Source organism: Littorina saxatilis, linkage group LG2, assembly GCF_037325665.1.
Source record: "Littorina saxatilis isolate snail1 linkage group LG2, US_GU_Lsax_2.0, whole genome shotgun sequence".
Classification (NCBI taxonomy): domain Eukaryota; kingdom Metazoa; phylum Mollusca; class Gastropoda; order Littorinimorpha; family Littorinidae; genus Littorina; species Littorina saxatilis.
The window spans coordinates 14986620-15006619 of NC_090246.1; the positions used below are offsets into that span (position 1 = coordinate 14986620).

At 41.8% G+C, this 20000-nt stretch overlaps 1 protein-coding gene across 2 annotated transcripts in view; it reads left to right on the top strand.

The window, feature by feature from the left end:
- Positions 1–20000, top strand: part of LOC138958299 (GLIPR1-like protein 2) — a 53078-nt gene that overhangs the window by 22737 nt on the left and 10341 nt on the right. For both annotated transcript variants that reach the window (XR_011453366.1, XM_070329409.1), the window contains exons 2-4: positions 15552–15785; positions 17128–17243; positions 18380–18477. Coding sequence is in view for 1 of the 2 variants with exons in the window: in XM_070329409.1 (XP_070185510.1) it covers positions 15552–15785; positions 17128–17243; positions 18380–18477 (448 nt within the window). In the remaining variant the exon portion in view is untranslated. The remainder of the gene's footprint in view (positions 1–15551; positions 15786–17127; positions 17244–18379; positions 18478–20000) is intronic.

Genomic DNA, 20000 nt, shown 5'->3' on the forward strand with positions numbered 1-20000 from the left:
CGGTGACTTTGGCATCATAAACAGTGGAAAAACAGGTCCCTGCCAGACTTGCTTGACATGACCTCATATACATGATATACATACGTGTGATTTGAACGATTATTATCTCACGAGTGTCTCTCTCACGTATGCAGGATAAAGTAGGATTACTTTAGTGATTCTGATTCGTTCCGGGGAGGGGACGTTCTAGCGTATGGTAGCTCACAAGTCACTCAGTCACTAAAGAAAAGTGTACATTTGTTTCAATTCAAAAACAGACAGACTGCCAACGTTACAACATTCAGAATAAAAATAACAAGAAAGGTTTGTTATTAAAACGTGTAATTATGACAAATGTAATTATTTTGTGTGACCGTAACGTGTTGTTATGTAATAATAAACGTTCCAATAATATACCTTTCTTGTTTTTAGATTCTGTACATTTGTTATGTTAGAAACGTATTAGATTCACGCTTTCTTATTTGTCTCAGTGTTAACTTATTCAGCAACACTGTTTCCTTCAAGCGACTGTGCCTTGGACCAAATGGGTCTCAAAAAGATGACAGTCGACTGTAACCGGCCTATACCTGCCGTCGTGAGGATTCTGGGTCAGTTTCGCATTATGCGCTGTCGAGATTATGTCATGAAAGCCGCCGTCTCTGCGCCAGCTGTCGGAAGTATGAAAACGGGACACCTTGTGTGCCGCCAGACTATCCAGCCCATCAGTTAAAATTAGTTTGAAACAAGTAGCGTGAAGCGATATAAAAACATTTAGTCAAGCTGTCGGCATCAAAGTAATAACAGATTAACACCAAAACACAGTCATCGCCGAGACTATATTCAAATAGTCTCGACTAACCACACACAAAGACCGAGACGGGTCACGCTCGTCTCCGCGTAGCGTGCGAACGCACGCGCAGTACTTACTTAACCTATTTTCTGTAATTCTGAGCACATGTTTAGGGTAAACATGACATATGTATATATTTTTGAATTCAGGAAAAGTTGAGGAATAAGATGCAATCATTTTTAAATCGGTTAGTGAAAATTTGATTTTAATGACAACTTTAATGAGCAAACTAATTAACTAATTTTTACGCTGCCGAGCTGAAATGCAATCCCATAGTCCGAACTTCGTCGGAGGTCGCTTGACCAAAATTTCAATCAATTTGATTGAAAAATAACAAGTCGCGTAAGGCGAAAATACAATATTTAGTCAAGTAGCTGTCGAACTCACAGAATGAAACTGAACGCAATGCAACGCAGCAAGACCGTATACTCGTGGTCCACCGCTCACAGCATTGGCAGTGAAATTGACAAGAAGAGCGGGGTAGTGGTTACGCTATGCTGCATAGCACGCTTTTCTGTACCTCTCTTCGTTTTAACTTTCTGAGCGTGTTTTTAATCCAAACATATCATATCTATATGTTTTTGGAATCAGGAAGCGACAAAGAATAAGATGAAAATGTTTTTAAATTGATTTCGACAATTTAATTTTGATAATAATTTTTATATATTTAATTTTCAGAGCTTGTTTTTAATCCGAATATAACATATTTATATGTTTTTGGAATCAGCAAATGATGGAGAATAAGATAAACGTAAATTTGGATCGTTTTATAAATTTTTATTTTTTTTTACAATTTTCAGATTTTTAATGACCAAAGTCATTAATTAATTTTTAAGCCACCAGGCTGAAATGCAATACCGAACCCCGGGCTTCGTCGAAGAGTACTTGACCAAAATTTCAACCAATTTGGTTGAAAAATGAGGGCGTGACAGTGCCGCCTCAACTTTCACGAAAAGCCGGATATGACGTCATCAAAGACATTTATCAAAAAAATGAAAAAAACGTTCGGGGATTTCATACCCAGGAACTCTCATGTCAAATTTCATAAAGATCGGTCCAGTAGTTTAGTCTGAATCGCTCTACACACACACACACACACACACACGCACAGACAGACACACATACACCACGACCCTCGTTTCGATTCCCCCTCGATGTTAAAATATTTAGTCAAAACTTGACTAAATATAATGAGGGCGTGACAGTGCTGCCTCAACTTTCACATAAAGCCGGATAAGACGTCATCAAAGACATTTATCAACAAGTCGCGTAAGGCGAAAATACAACATTGATTTAAGTCAAGCTCAGTCGAACTCACAGAATGAAACTGAACGCATTGCATTTTTTCCGCAAAACCGTACACTAGTAGCATCGTCTGTCCACCGCTCGTGGCAAAGGCAGTGAAATTAACAATCCAGAAAAGCGCGGTTGCGGTTGCGCTGAGGAGGATAGCACGCTTTTCTATATCTCTATTCTTTTTAACTCTCTGAACGTGTTTTTAATCCAAACATATCATATCTATATGTTTTTGGAATCAGGAACGGACAAGGAATAAGATGAAATTGTTTTTAAATCGATATGGGAAATTTAATTTTAATCATAATTTTTATATTTTTAATTTTCAGAGCTTGTTTTTAATACGAATATAACATATTTATATGTTTTTGGAATCAGAAAATGATGAATAATACGATAAACGTAATTTTGGATCGTTTTACCAAAAAAAATTAATTACAATTTTCAGATTTTTAATGACCAAAGTCATTAATTAATTTTTAAAACTAATGAATAAGTTTGGTCATTAAAAATTGGAAACTTGTAATTAAAAATGTTTTTTTATTAAACGATCCAAAAATAATTTCATTTTATTCTTCGTCATTTTCTGATTCCAAAAACATATACATATGTTATATTTGGATTACAAACAAGCTCTGAAAATTAAAAATATGAAAATTATGACTAAAATTAATTTTCCGAAATCGATTTTAAAACAATTACATCTTATTCCTTGTCGGTCCCTGATTCCAAAAACATATAGACATGATATGTTTGGATTAAAAACAAACTCAGTAAGCTAAAAAGAATAGACAGACAGAAAAGCGTGTTAACCTGCTCAGCGCGACCACTACCGCACTATTCTGCATGGCTTGTCGATTTCACTGCCTTTGCCATGAGCGGTGGACTGACAAAACTACGAGTATGTGGTCTTGGTGAAAAAAGCAATGCGTTCAGTTTCATTCTGTGAGTTCCGGACAGCTTGACTAGGCCTAAATGTTGTTATTTCGCCTTACGCGACTTGTTCTTATGTATTGTCCTTTTTGTGATTCTGAAATGTTAATTCAGTGCGGGATAGTGTCGTTAAGCTGCGGGTCGTCTCGAAACGTACCTACAAACACTAATACAAACCGACGCCCTATATAAGTGTGTCGCGCGTGTCTGGATAAAAGAAGACAAAGAACCACGGACCATAAACACCCTGACTGGAAACCGAAAACCCCGCGAATGTATACACCATGACAGCAGAACTAAATGTCTTTAAACATAGTCCATTTTGTAGTCGCTGGGGGCGCGGGTTATTCTTTCTCTGTGGAGAAAACTTATCAGATTTTCCACGAGTAAAACCTGTAAATCCTTCTTGGCAGTGCATTTTACCTCCTGCACCGAATCGTTCTATCGTGACCTCGTTTCTTTTTTCAACTCGCCAGGCGTCGGCATTTACGTCTTTTACTCTGTGGTTTGTTTGTTTGTTTGTTTGTTTATTTGTTTGTTTGTTTGTATGGTTGGTTGGTTGGTTGGTTGGTTGGTTGGTTGGTTGATCTTGGTTGGTTGGCTAGTAAGTTTTTGTTTGATTGTTTGTTTGTTTTGTTGCTGTTATGTCCCCTTTTCTTTGTCAGCCAATGTCTTTTTCTGTGGTGATTACAAAAACAATCTCAGTCTACCCGCGCCCAGTTTTAATCTGTGATGCAGACAGCTTACCTGCTGCGACATGTCCAGATTTCATGGCAGTAAACTACTGTAATTGTAAAGTCAGCATTCCTTGTACTGTTGACGAGATTAAAACAACCATTACATTGTTTGGAGAAGCAGATTTAGAATAAAGAACTGACACATATGAAAACGCCCCTAAACAATTGCTAAAATTAAGTGTTCACGGTGGGGGTGGGAGGGGGGGGGGGTTGGGGGTGGGGGTGGATACCCCACAAAACACGTCCCTTGCACTCCATGCAATTATGTACCTCGGGTTAAGTACGCTTTTGTTGTGCACGTGGAGGTTATTCAACGCTGCGTACATTAAATTGCTAACGTTTCAGTTCCGTTTGAAGACAAGATTAACTATATCAAATGATTGTCCAAGAGGAATCATGATGCTATCACATGTGAAAGCCTGGGCACAACTGAGGTGTTGTTCATCGATCACTTACACGAAATCGACCGAACATTAATGTAAATGCCTATTTGCTGTCTGAAGTCAGTTTTAAAGCGAAAAAGGTTGTCTGTCTGTACAAAATCATGTGCTAAAAATCTGCGTTCAGCGCCAGACGGAAAAGACTGTCTTTGAAGCCTCAAATGAATTAGTCGAAGTCTCCTTTACGAAGCTGTCTGCACGTAACTTTTACACTGAATTTTCTGTAAACAGAATTTGCGAAGTCTTCGTGAAGTCGACTTCGGGATAAGTTAAGTACAGTCTTAAGACTGTTCAAAACACAACTTGTAGCTTTTGAGTGTCACGCACGAGACGTGTGCTGTGTGTTCATTGGTGTGACGGAGAAGTGTAGCGCTGGGGATGACAGAGTGACAAATCTCGGTGAAGACTGCATGTGCACTGGTAAGACCCCGCGTCAACCCTTAGATGTGCAGTACGCATGCGTGCGGAAATTGCTAATTAAACAGGATTACTGAAAATGTGTAGTATGCTTGTACTGTACTTTGCCTTTATTCAAACTTGGAGGGACCCTGCGTGCGTTAAAAACACAGTAAACCATCACAGAGCTCCCCGAGCGTCTACATACAGTACAAGCATACTTCCATTTAAACGCTCACCGAACGGGAACATCCTGGCTGCTTTCTGTCGAGCGTGAGAAATTTTCAAAGAATTTATTTTCGTGGACTTTGGCCCTTACAACAATGGCGCCTCGTTTTGGTGCTGGACGGCTGTTATGAATATCCCGGAAATCACGCCCGGACAGTAAGCCTCCCGTAAACCATCACAAATACTGTCAGCCTTTTACACACAGTACAAACACCCTTCCATTTGAACGCTCACCAAACGGGAACATCCTAGGTGCCCTACGTAAAGAGCGAGCAATTTTTAAAGAATTAATTTTGCAGATTGTCTCGAACACTTTTTGGACCCATCCTGAACTCAGGTCAAAAATGAGTTACTTCCCTTAAACTGGCGATAGCCGTGGATCGATGATTATCAGAATGTTTTTGAACCGTGGTGCGTTTTTGCGCTAGACCTAACTTTTAAAATCTAAATAATAAATTGACAGCTTGTTACACAAACATTCTTTAATCATAAAAGAATTCTTTTTTCATCAAGACAAGACCAGTGCAATTCGAAGTTGTGAAAGTTGGAAAAAAGAAAAGCCCGACAGCAGGGTCACGCAAGGGTCGTAGCAGACGACGCCGGGTTTACGCGGCATATCGCCGTTTATGTCAACAGTGAAAAGCCATCGCTAGAGTTCTTGTGAACCACAGTCGTTTGTTTCGTGCATAAAATAGATAAGCTCACATTGAGTCGCATTCAAATGACTAACTGACGACTACATTGTGAAAAAGGGAAACTGGATCACACGGGTTCACGATGGCTCAGGGGTAAGATAAACCAAGCCAAAATAAATTCTTTGAAAATTGTTCGCTCTTTACGGAGGGCACCTAGGATGTTCTCAATCGGTGAGTGTTTAAATGAAAAGGTGTTTGTACTGTGTGTAAAAGCCTGACCGTATCTGTGATGGTTTACGGGAGGCTTACTGTGCCTTTAATACGTGCAAACACCAACGGGCACAAACACACTCAAGCACATGCATATCAACGTTTATGTCTAGCTTCGATAACGCAATAAGGTTTTGTGTAAAGCTAGACATACTGCCTAAAAAATAAGAATAAAAAGATGTATGTTATGTGTTACACGTTGAGACAAAAACGCATTCCAACATTGATCATTGACACAGACATGCTTGCACGTTAACTCTTTCTCAAAGTCACACACACACAAACACACACAAACACACACACTCACGCACACTCACGCACACACACCCACACACACACACACAGTCATACACACACACACACTCACGCGCGCACACACACACACACACACACTAGCACACACTAACGCACACTAACTCTTACTCGCACGAACACACACACACAAACACACACACACACAAACACACACACAAACACACGAACACACACACACGAACACACACACACACACACACACACGTCATGTAGTCGCCCAATGCAGGAATGCAATATAACCTTGTAGAACCAGCAACTGGAGATTCATTCAGGATTCGCTGCATAACTTTTGCATTCACTCTCTGAAATCCAATCTGTTTCAAAAGGCATCAGGACATCTGTACTTTCGGAGGATGTTGCATCCATGTTACGAAGTTCACTTTCTGAAAAGTCTTTACTGGTAGCCTAAGTATAATAGCAGCAGCCAAATTAAACTTGGTTTCAAAACGTGATTTGATTTCATAACAAGAATGTCGATCGTTTTGAATGCAATCTCTGCATTTGGATACCAACATAAGAAATAATGTGTCAGAATTGTCAGTAATGTTGAAATAGGCAGAACCTCTTTACCTTGCACAAGCCTCAGAGAATCCATAATTGTAGATTAAAGAAAGGCACACTTTTCGTGAAAACAGATTTGCTTACCATCTCAAATCTGGTCTCTTGTGTGGACAGTGGGGTTTTGTTTATACATTTATTTCCTTAAAGACACTGGTGGCTTTTTAAGAAATTAATTCAACAAAAAAAGTCCACCTCGCCTCAGCAAGCAAGCATGGATTTGATTTGTGTAATGTGTCAAGCGAGTAATACATGCGTTTCGGTGGGCTACAGTATAAATATTACTAAATCAGTGAACTTATTTTGTGTGTTTAGTCTTATTTACACCAAAGAAAAAGTAATGATTTAACAGATTAGTCAGATTCCCGTCCGAAAACTCTTTTCCGCCCCCTCAAAAGAGCAGCCACTAGTTTTTGACAGATTGTGTGTGTGTGTGGGGGGGGGGGGAGGGGTTGGGGGGGGGGAGTTTGTTTCTTTCTTTTTTTCGTTGTTTATTTTTTATTTTTTTATTTCTTCCTTTGTTTGTTTCTTTGATTGTTTCTTTGTTTCCTTCTTTCTTACTTTTTCTTTCTTTCTTTCTTTCTTTCTTTCTTTCTTCCCTTGCTTTTCAGACAATGCAATATCACTATTTGACCTACTTAGCAGAGGTGTGATAGTGTGTAAGTGAAAATACGTACTTTTATTAGATACACACAAAAAATAATCGCAGAATTCCAGTTGAAATTTGTGTTCGTGTAGAACGCTGATTGGTCTGTGTCACGAATCTGAATAAATGTGTCTAAAATAAAGCATGCAGCCTCGAATTTAACTGGTAATTTAAACACACCCCTGAATCAACTTTGATCCTGGCGAAACATTTGAGAAACTACCAGCAAATTGCCAAAAGATATCAGATTTCGAAGGAATAAATGAGAACTGCTAACAGCCGGATTAGCTTGCTCTAGGTCGTTCGGTTGATGACTCAAGGAGAATTGTCCTGTAGGTGTGAATTACACAGTCAGCTTCTCAGCAGACAGTGGCACCCCCTTTTAAGATCCCCCCCCCCCCAATTTAAGACCTCCTCCCTTTTAAGACCCAGCTTTTTTCAGATTTTCTGTTCATCTCAGGGCTCTTCAGAGTGTGCGTCCCTGCCTCCTATACGCACTGCAGTAGAAGCCGAAAACACGTACTAGAAATCTGTGGAGGGGGTCCCGGGACGCAATAAACCTGAAAAGAGCGGGTCCCGGGACGCACTAAATATCCGTTATCGTGCGTACCCTAGGTACTGTAGTCGTTGGCTTACTTTGGTGCCAGCAGCACCAATGCAAGTTTCACTCGGAAAAGACATCGAAAAGGAGTCTGAATCCGATGCAGATGCCGCTGTGCCCGGTGTAACACGAGAAAATTACTCCCACGAGATTTTTACTCCGGAGTTTTTGCGAACGAGATTTTTACTGGAAGTAAAAAAAATGGGGAGTAACAATTTCGTGGAGGGAGTAATTTTTTCGTGCCTTGGGGAGTTCTTTTCTCGTACGAAAAGTGTACTCGGAGTAAGAATTTCGTACGAAATATTTACTCCGGAGTAAAACATTTCGTGTTACACCGGCAAAGGTTTTGATCTCAAATGCTCCGGGATCCTCCAGGAGGGGCGTCCGTGGGAAGCCCTGAGTTGATATCCTCTGTAAATGGAGCTCCATTGTAAGGCTTCCTCCTTTTTAAGACCTGAATTTCTCAGATTCTTGGAGGTCTTAAAAGGGGGTTTCCACTGTAGCTGAGAACTCAAGAATTACAATTGCTCGGGTAAAGAAGGTATCGATATCTACAGCGTAGGTCGTATAACGTGTCATCTCCGCCTCGAAACACCAAATGTGTGTAATGTGCGTAATGGATAGTTCGTAACCAAAAAGCGATACTTTGACTAAAACACCAAATCTTGTTTTCAGTTTGTCGTTAGACTTCTAGACTTTTGGAAGTAACTAATTATTTGCAATATCAGTTTAAGCACTGAAAGAATCACAAACAGTTCACTCTTCTTTCATGATGTGACGTTACTTCCACTGGCGATAACTGGATTATGCCCAATTATTGTCAACTTCAGAAACAGTGTAACTATGGATGTGGCAGCTGGGTTTCAGTGAAGTGCCGTCTTTCGTGGTGCTATCCGCACATACAACAAATTAAGCATTTTAACAAACATTTAAATCACAAAATAATATTAAAAAAAAAAGTCTGCGCAAACATGTTCTAGGACATTGGACCACTGGAGGTTATCATTCACTGGTCTTCTGCAACAGTATTGCGATTATTTTTACTCTGCGGGGGCGAACACATCTTGATGGCTAGCAAACGACTAGTTCAAGATATTCAGTCATACTGATGACATGTGTTCAGAATTCTGATACATTTAAACCCTCCAGTGGCGAGATTTACAGAAAAAGAAGGAACTTTGCATGAAATAAATGTGGGTAGTCTTTGGGGAAAATGAAAACATACCAATTGGGAGCAGCAAGTGCTTTTCCAAAGTCTTTTTTTACCGAAAATTTAGTCCCAAAGGCAAGGCAAGGCAAGGCAACGCAAAAGTTATTTCAGAAATCCCTCAGTTTCCATGAATTTGAACGTAAAGTTCAAGAAAAACAACAAAACCAGATATGTGTCGTGCAGCCAGTTTCGTGAAGTCGATTTCGCCCACTGTATTTGAGGCTTGACGGCTGAAATATTCCAGAGGCTAAACCGTGTGAGGTTGGCCCACGATTTTAATAATTGACATTAAGAGACTCAATTCGTGCAGAAAGGTCTCCAAAGGCAACACTCTTGTGGGCACGGCTACATTAGCTAGTTACAGACCGGACGGTAACACTGGGAACCCGACAAGTGGCTCTTGTGCAACGATTGCGTTAAGCGCCATCACTTCTGTATTATGTATCATATGACACTGTCCTTGTCCGTTCCGGAACTGCACGTGCCAGTCAGGAAATAACGGGAGCGGCGGGTTGTGGGGGGGGGGGGGGTTGGGGGAGGGAGTGTTGGTAGTGGGGAACGAAAGTAGAAGTGCATCTGATGTGTTAGTGTTGTTCTTTTAATGGAAACCGCTATGTTGGATTCTTCTGAATGAACTGACCGTTGGCAAATTCAGCCCCGGCGGTTTGATTCTTAGTTGATTAATTGGCGTGTCCTGGGGGAGGGAAAGGGTGCGTTCATGGGCTGAAACTTCCATGTTCACTTGTGTTCTTGAAGGAGTGGGGTTTTACGTGTAACTGTATGACCGTTTGTTCGCGCCATTTAGGCATACATACTCCGATTTCAGAGGGTGTATGTCAAGGATAACAGGATATTTGCCGTGCGTTCTTAGTCTTGTGCTTGCGTGTTCTCATGAAGGGGGATAAGGCACTAGCAGGTCTGCACATAAGTTTGGAAAAATGTCCACCCGGCTTAACCCACCAGGCGCCGCCGGGATTGAAACGCTCAACCTTCTGTATGGTAGGCCGACGTCTTATCGTTGGTCGTGGTTGTGTTGTTGGTGATGTTGTTGTTGTTGTTGTTGTTGTTGTTGTTGTTGCTGTTGTTGTTTTTCTCTTTTCTCTTTATCATGTCCCTCATTGTGATTCCTCATAGTTATGGTTTCGTTCTTTGGGGTGTTAATTGTTCATACCCTGTCTTCGCGTGTCCAGAAAACAGAAAAGGAAACCTATCGTGTTAAAAATGACTACGAGGACAAAGCCATTTTCTGACACTCTACCCAGACAGAATGAGTCGGTATTCTTCTCGCAACAGTCAGATTATAAGCATTGAATTGTAAAAGAATGTTGTCATATTGTACATGCTTGCATTGTTTCGAATATTTTACGACTATGTGATGACGCGGCAGGAGAAAAGAATATGCCCTACATGTGCCGAAGTGCCTCACCCTGTTAGATGACTACGCATTGTAAAGACATGCAATGTGTGCAGTGACATTGCATGATGTTTCACAAGAATATGCATTACATGTGTTGATGTGCCTCTCCCTGTTAGAAGGCCACGCATTGTAACTCAGACCTGCAATAATTATGTGCAGGGACATTGCATTATGTTTCACACACACACACAGTGACAAACTCAAAACATGGTGGGTTACGTAATATACCTGATTGCGTGAGAGAGTAAAATAACTCACAATGCTGATGACGTTAGTGTTACCTTCTTGAGGAACATGGTATTTTCCTGATTTTATCGACTTGAAAACGATCGCATGCACCTCTGTCTGTGTGACAATATCTGTGTTTTTACACCCCCGGTATAGGGGTGTGTATAGGTTTCGCTCGATGTGTTTGTTTGTGTGTTTGTGTTCGCATATAGATCTCAAGAATGAACGGACCGATCGTCACCAAACTTGGTGAACAGGTTCTATACATTCCTGAGACGGTCCTTACAAAATTTGGGACCAGTCAAACACACGGTTAGGGAGTTATTGGTGGATTAAGATTCTACAAGGACTTATAGAGGCACATATTAATGGTCAAAGGGAAATAACCTTCTCAGTTGGTGGCAGTGAGAATGGTTATTTCCCTTTGACCAACGGGGGTGTTTTTCCTACCTCGGAGGAATTTCTTGTTGTTGTTGTTTTTGCTTTTGTTGGTTTTTCTGTTTTGTGTTTTCGTGTTTGTTTGGTTTTTCGTGTTTTTTGTGTGTGTGTTGTTCTTTGATGACTCTGCGGGTTCAGGTCTTGAGTCCGCTTTTGCGCGTAAAATATGCCTTATCATCGTGGCGAAGTGATGAACCCTGATAGGAGATCACGGATTTTAAAGGTATGACTTGTGCTGTTACCTACGAATTCGTTCCCCTGGGCTTTCTTTTGTCGCCGAGAATAAAAACAAATAAACACAGAAACAGACAAAATTAAAACTTGACTCACAAGTGACTGTACGGTCTCTTGGTGACCAGATTTTTGTTGTTACTGTTTGGTTTTTAACTTACTCACCAGCAGTCGTTTCTTAATGGGAAAAAAGTCTGGGACTACTACAACCCACTTTCTTGGTTGGCTGAAACTACTTTCTGTGCCTTGTATTGTACATGTATTTCTGAGCTGCGTTATAGCCTTAAACTTCGGTTGTTAACCTTCGAAGTCTTACTCTACATGTGTACGTGCTTATCAACTTAAGGAGAGACTGAGAGTTCCTCAGAAATATCTATTAACAACACGTCAGTAAGTACACTAAGTGCCGTATATAAGTAGAATCAAGTATTCTCGGCGTGTGCGCCGTTACCAGAATGTATCATGGCGGAAACCCAAGGTGGTGAAAACCGGAAGCTCAAGATCACGTCACAAGCACGTGATCTCAACGAGAAACGGCGAATCACTTTTTGCAACATTGCCTATTTCCGATTTATTCTTGGATGACAAGAAAGCATCATTGACTCTCATGACAAATTTCAGGCATAAATTGAAGTCGCTTATTGTTTTGGAACCTCGATCTCTTCTAAAGCCTCGTGCAATCTATTACGTCAAAGCAAAGAAACGTCACTCCCTGAGAGTGTGGCGTGACGTGTTAGTTCTAAAGATTCATCGAGGGTGATTAGCGAGCGCAATTTTTGTTTCTATAATGACGTTTGTCTCGGTGACTTTGGCATCATGAGCAGTGGAAAAACAGGTCCCTGCCAGACTTGCTTGACATGACCTCATTTACATGATATACACACGTGTGATTTGAACGATTATTATCTCACGGGTGTCTCTCTCACGTATGTAGGATAATATGTTTTATCCTCTTTCTATCTCTTCATCCTCTTCTTCATCGCTTGTTTTCAGTAACATGCCCGAGGCTTTCTAATAATACATCTTCCGTGTTCCGTCTGTGGTTCTCAAGGCAGGCTTGATGTTTGAAGGAATGTGGTTTCAAATTTCTGTCAGATTCTTCATGCTTTCTTTCCTGTGGCACTCCAGGTGGTAGCGATTACAGACGATAACGATGTCAGAGAATGCCTCCTGTATTCAAGCTTATTCCAAGCACTGCTGGATGAGTAGCTTAAAACTCACTTGTCATGACAGACCCTTGTTTATCAGACCATCTTTTTGTCTGTCAAGAGTGTAAGCAGATCTCAAAGGGGGGGGGGGGGGGGCACAGTTGTTGTTTCTTGTGAATAATCTTACTCCACAAACACACGTTTGAGAATGACAATGTAGATTTGTCTTGTGTTTGAGTGTGTTCAAGTTTCTGTCTGTCTGGCTGGCTGGCTGGCTGGCTGGCCGGGCTGTCAGTCTGTCTGGCTGTCTGGCTGTCTGTCGGTCTGTTGTTTGTTTTGTCTGTATTTCGTCTGTCTGCCGTCTGTCTGTGAGTCTGTATGTCTTCCTACAAGCCGGCTTTCACTAAGTCAGCTCAATGTTCTGTGTGTGCCGATCTATTGAGGAGAAAAAGCTTTGGCTGGATTGGCTTGTTTTTGTGTTAATTTGTGTGTCTTTTTCTTTGGTTGTGTGTGTGTTTGTGTGTGTGTGTGTGTGTGTGGGTGGGTGTGTGTGTTTGTGTGTGTGTGTGTGTGTGTGGGTGGGTGTGTTATCGTTCACCATGAGTAACGGGGACAATGACAGGACGAAACGAAAGCAAAAGGCCAAGCCGTAACCAAAAAATGGTGTCGATGTTCATTTGTTCTCCTCATTTGCGTAATTAGTCTGTAAAAAAAACAAAAAAATGTGTGGCTGGCATCCGGTTATGGCGGACGGTCATGAGAACCGGAAGTGAATAACTCGGTCACTGCAGGCAAAAGTGGTCCTTCAAGCTATCAAATAACCAAAGGGAAGTAATCGCTCTTTATGCATACGACATGTGTAATAGAGTAAGCGAGAGTTGTACGGAACCTTTTCTCCTGGCACCTGAGAGAATAACAAGCATTGAAATGAACAAGCGACTTTCATCCTCAAAAAAGGATGATCGCCGCAAGCTCATAATTATGCTCATCATTCTCCAAGGCGCTCCAGCTAACACTTACGTACACAGTCATACACAAGAACCAGCTTTTATTCTCGACCGTACATAGTCCTTTGATCAAGACTGGTTTTAAACAGAACGAACACAAACTTCAAACTACTCGCATTTTTGTAAGGCGTCTCACATATACATAATGCTTAGCTAAAAATGCTGACGATGTTATCTGCAAGATGATGTAGAAATTGAAGCAAATTACTAGTGAATGATTTTTTTGATTTTTTTTGCCCAGTCCACCACGAAGGGTGATATCAGGGCGGTGCTGCTTTGACATTTAACGTGCGCCACACACAAGACAGAAGTCGCAGCACAGGCTTCATGTCTCACCCAGTCACATTATTCTGACACCGGACCAACCAGTCCTAGCACTAACCCCATAATGCCAGACGCCAGGCAGAGCAGCCACTAGATTGCCAATTTTAAAGTCTCAGGTATGACCCGGCCGGGGTTCGAACCCACGACCTCGCGCTCACTGGGCCCGCGGACGCCTTACCACTAGGCCACCGTGTTGCGGTCTAGTAGTGAATGATTGCTGTTATCTGCTTTGAGTGATTATATAGTTACACTTTCTGTCTAGAAGTGTCTTTGACAATTACGTTTTCACTGTGCCGTTAGTGTTTTGCCTTTTGATTCGACGTGCATCAGACACATCTAACAACTAGGCAAAACCCTAACAAACAAACAAAATGAAAAATAAAAACAAACAAAACAAAAGAGAAGATGCTCTATTAGTAGAAATTTAAGTGTACAAAGTATAATAATCTTACACATTTACCGGTGTTCAATCAGCATTGTAAGATCGAGTGTTATACCTCGCCTGAAAAGGGAGAGCTATGTTTGACAACACGTTTTAGCTCACAGTAAATAATCGTCCTGTTTGACAATTGCTTGTTTTCAAGGAAATATTCTTCTCTACATCATGATTGAAAATAACTGGCTTCTAAGAAAGTCTTCTCTACAATATGCACGAAAAAAACAATTCTCGCGCGTTATTTACACTATACACACATGTAACAATTCACCCACTTCTTCTTTTCCATGGCTCGCCATCATTATCAGCAGTCTTAGAAATGAAGCGAAGGCTTTGTCGGGGATGATATGTTCTTTGCGTGTGACAGATAAATCCTACGCGCGACATGTTTAGATGAGATGGTATGAGCTGGGTCGGACACAGGGGAGATTGATAGGCTAACAAGGAAGGCTGTGAATGCTCTGATGCCTTGAGAATAGTGTTTGAATAAAGCAGACCATGTGCAAGTTAGACATTTTAATATTAATAACATGTCATTGTTGTTTCATGTAGTTGTGGCAAATCTTGTTTATTTCAATTAATTGTGGCTTACTGTTTGCTCAGGACTCATAAATGTGAGTGTACCTTTTGAATTGAATCGAAAAGACAAAGACTGTTTATATTATTGGTCTGTATTTTCATGCTGGCTCCTTTGTGTAATAACTGATCTACTCTCCTGCACACAAAAGAACCAATTGTTCCCACTGCAGCACGTAACTCATTTTGACATTATTTTCAAATTATCGCCACTGCCACTGCCACTGCCACTGCCACTGCCACTGCCATTGCCACTGCTACGTGACAATATACCGTACCTGCAATGTCTGGTCCTTGTGACGTGTGGACACCCCCATATAAAGGGAATTTGATGTTATCCACTATTCTTCTATTCAAGAAGAACAAGAATAAGAATTGCAGCATAGCATGACATTCGTTATCGTATTGTGGGAGGGCATTCCAACACCCATTGACTCCTTACAAATACAAAACAATGACAGAATAGAAACACACACACACACACACACACACACACACACACACACACACACACACACTCTCTCTCTCTCTCTCTCAAAGTATGCCTACCATTAAAACCCACCTCTGAATATGAGCACTTCTGAACAGTTCTAATGATCCTTTTATCGTAGGCACCACCGTCCTAAACCTATCAACCTGTCTCTGGTTTCAGATGTGGGATGACAGCTTAGCGCGAGACGCGGAAGAGTGGTCCAAGTACTGCCGCTACTCCCGGCCGCCGAAACACATGTTTCAGTGGGGTTCGAACCTCTTCTACAACCGCAAGCACGTGCGCTCGTGGCACTCCATCCGGGCCAACGTCAGGCGAGGGCTGCAGGCGTGGTCCCGGGAGAGAAGCTACTTCCGTTACGGAACGGACTGTGGCGTCGCTTGCTCTTACGCACAGGTGTGAATTGACGTTATTTGGAAATAACTCTGTGGGGTTTCTATGAGTTGTGAAAGAGTGAATACCCTTGCTTCTTCTCTGAAAATAAACTCCCACGTGCTCCTGTCTACGTGTTTCCGACACACCCCTCGCTTGTGATTGGCCCCTCCCATGTTTGTCCGAGAAAAATAAAAGGTATTCTTTCTTTCACAACGCATACAAACCCGACAGAGATATTTTCAGAATTCGTCTATTGTCTATTGTCAATTGTATGTTTCTGTCATTGTCTCTGTCTTAGTCAATGTTTGTAAAGATTTTAGTCAAGCAGTATGTAAGAAATGTTAAGTCCTTTGTACTGGAAACTTGCATTCTCCCAGTAAGGTAATATATTGTACTACGTTGCAAGCCCCTGGAGCAATTTTTTGATTAGTGCTTTTGTGAACAAGAAACAATTAACAAGTGGCTCTATCCCATCTCCCCCCCCCCCCCCCCCCCTTTCCCCGTCGCGATATAACCTTCGTGGTTGAAAACGACGTTAAACACCAAATAAAGAAAGAAAAGATTGTCTCTCTCTGGTTTCTGTGGGTTGTCAAAGAGCAAGTGCTTTTGCTTTCAGTGAGGCAATCTTTCTACGCGTGCTCCTTGTCCACGTGTTTCAGACACATACCTCGCTTTGACTGGCTTATAATGTCACGTGGGAACGTTTGACTCACTAAAAGCAAAACTATTTACTCTTTCACAACCCATACAAACCCGAAACATCGTCTATGTTATATGTTATGTTATATGTTATGTTATATGTTATGTTATATGTTATGTTATATGTTATGTTATATGTTATGTTATATGTTATGTTATATGTTATGTTATATCAAGTCTTATATCGCGCGCGTATCTCCAGACTCGGACTCAAGGCGCAGGGATCTATTTATCTCTTGAAGTGACAGTATTTGTTGTCGTCATCTTTGTGAGGATGAAATTCTCTCGTTCATGTCAAAGCTTGTTATTCTCTTAGGTGCCAGGGGGTTGGCTCAGCATAACACTTGTCCACATGTGTCGTGTACGCTCACGTCGTTAGTTTACATTACAGCGCTAAGTATGCCGTAACATTTCCACTTTGCACAACCCCCTTGGTGGCCACTCATTTCCCATCATCCACACACACAAAATTAGTACTTGGACAAGGGAAACAACCTCTGTATATTGTTCTTTGTCTTACATCAAGATGATTGCTTCCCTTGGAGACACTTTTCTCAGTTTTGGTGTGGGCTAATTGTTTTATCTTGTATGTTATGATTTTTGTGTGGAATGTTTAACTAAATTCTTCCGGCAGTCAATAGGTTAAATGTATGCGTCTGTGCAGATGGTCTACTCGTCCACGTACCGTGTGGGGTGCGCCATGAACAAGTGCGGCAGTATCAAGACGGCCAACGGCATGGAGAGACACGCCACGCTCTTCATCTGCTTTTATGCACCCAGGTGACTTGCCCGTCAGCTTCTCTCATTCTCATTCTCATTCTCATCACTTTATTGTCCCATCGCTGGGAAATTCGGGTCGCTTCCTCCCAGTGGAAAGCTAACAGCAACGGGGTCGCGCTACTCAGGTGTCTGCGTGTTTAGATGTATTCAGCCACCTGCACTTATGGCAGAATGACCAAGGTCTTTTACTGACGTGCCATTGTGGTGACAGAGGGGTGAGACATGGCTTCCGTCTCTGGGTCTGCACATAAAGTTGACCCGTGTCCGTCCCGGCCCGAATTCGAACTAGCGTACCGGGCCCCCATCAGTTTCATACATAGCCGTGGAGCGATGATGATCAGAATGACATAACTCATACACCGAACACAAAAAGTTAAGGAGATTTTTTACAGGGGAATAGCCCATAATTATTATGTTAAACTGTGCATTGTTTTTGTTTTCCTCTCAAAATCGATTCAAGACAATCAGACCACTTGTGTTCTACTGTGATTAAATATATTCTATTTGCTCGCGGAAAGGAACTTTATTATCGTTCCCAATTCCTTTTCTGTAAAAATGTTAATGATTTGTAATTATGATGTCTGCATTCATCTATCTATATCTATATACGGCTTGTGTGTGTCTGTCTGTCTGTCACTTCGCGATGCACGGCCAAAGTTCTCGATGGATCTGCTTCAAATTTGGTGGGCATATTCAGGTAGACCCCGGACACAATCTGGTCGATGAAAATTTTCAACACGTGCTCTAAGCGCGGCGCGGTGAACCGATTTTGGTTTTTCTGTAGATCCATTTCCAGTAACTCTTCCTTATCTTCTCCAGTGTTTTGCGCGTTTATCTCCCTTCCTTCGTGTGGCGTCAATCACGTCAACACGTGCTCTAACCCGGCGAAGCCGGCGAACCGCCACGCTGCATACTCCGTCTCGCGATCATCCCGGCGAAGCCGGTGCGAACCGCCACGCTGCATACTCCGTCTCGCGATCCACCCGGCGAAGCGGGTAATCATCTAGTGTACAATATTGGTTTAGATTTGTTCATTTCATTTCTAAGCTCCCTGGGGCCCAAATCCTTATTAAAAATATGTTAAACTTGTGTCACAAAGCACACGTTTAATAAAATACTTGCTTTGTTTACTTCAGGGGGCGACTGGTCGGCACCTACCCTTACCGTTCGGGCAGCACGTGTTCACAGTGTCCTGCAGGCACGCGCTGCTCTGAGGGACTGTGTGCAGATTCAGGTAAGTAATCTTCTTTATAGCATGACTCTCTCTCCAGCGATATTTCTCCGTAGGCCTAAAGTTCGGCCTTGACCTAGGCAAAATAACCCAGTTGCGCAGCCGCAGTGACAAGTAAATGGAAAACTTGAACAAAATGTACAGCTGCAGCACGTGGGTAGCACCCGCACAACGTTATCACTTAACGTGTATTTCGTGCGTAGTGTTCTTCTTCTTCTTCAGCATTCCAGCGTAGTGTTAAAATTGTGCCTTGCAAAGACTGACACAAAATATAGTTTTACAACTTCTCCTTACTTTGGTCATGCCATAATGCGTTACAGCTCCGAATCATCCATGGTATCGCGTGGTATTTTGTCTCGACGGGGTGAATGAATATAATGACGTCACTCTCGGCAGAGCCTCGAGTGACGTCATCATATTCATTGACCCAGTCTCGACAAAATACCACGCGATACCATGGATGGACGGAGCTGAAACTTAAACTCACGACATTCTTAAACTAATGAGGCAGAGCGCTAAAATACATACGACATGTGTAACAAAGTCAGTGAGAGTTATACGGAACCAGTCTCCTGGCACCTGAGAGAATAACCAATCAATCAATCAATATGAGGCTTATATCGCGCGTATTCCGTGGGTACAGTTCTAAGCGCAGGGATTTTTATTTTTTTTTAATTCTTTATTTTATTTTATGCAATTTATGTCGCGCACATATTCAAGGCATCAGGGCTTTATTTATGCCGTGTGAGATGGACTTTTTTTTTACACAATACATCACGCATTCACATCGGCCAGCAGATCGCAGTCATTTCGGCGCATATCCTACTTTTCACGGCCTATTATTCCAAGTCACACGGGTATTTTGGTGGACATTTTTATCTATGCCTATACAATTTTGCCAGGAAAGACCCTTTTGTCAATCGTGGGATCTTTAACGTGCACACCCCAATGTAGTGTACACGAAGGGACCTCGGTTTTTCGTCTTATCCGAAAGACTAGCACTTGAACCCACCACCTAGGTTATGAAAGGGGGGAGAAAATTGCTAACGCCCTGACCCAGGGTCGAACTCGCTTCCGAGCGCAAGTGCGTTACCACTCGGCCACCCATTTAAACCAAAAAATTTTTTTTCATCCTTACGACTTTCATGACTTTTTCATTGATTACTTTGAGGATGAAAGTCGCTTGTTCATTTCAACGCGGTTTAATTGTTATTCAGTCTCTCAGGTGCCAGGAGACAGGTTCCGCATAACTCTCACTTACCTTGTTGCACATGTCGTATGTATACATATTTAAAGCGCTTACTTCCCTTTGTTTCTCAAATCTTGTTCAAGAGACAAAACAAATTAATCACTAAAGTTCTGTTGGTTTGGAAATAATTATAAATTCAATGTAAGATACGCGTGGAAACGCATCTTACCCTTTCTAGTGATGTTTACCTTGACCCAAGAAACGTCCTTCCTTGCCAGATACAGGCATTGTGCCCTACCATCACCTTACTGAGTTAAAGCTGCAAAAACTGGCTGCA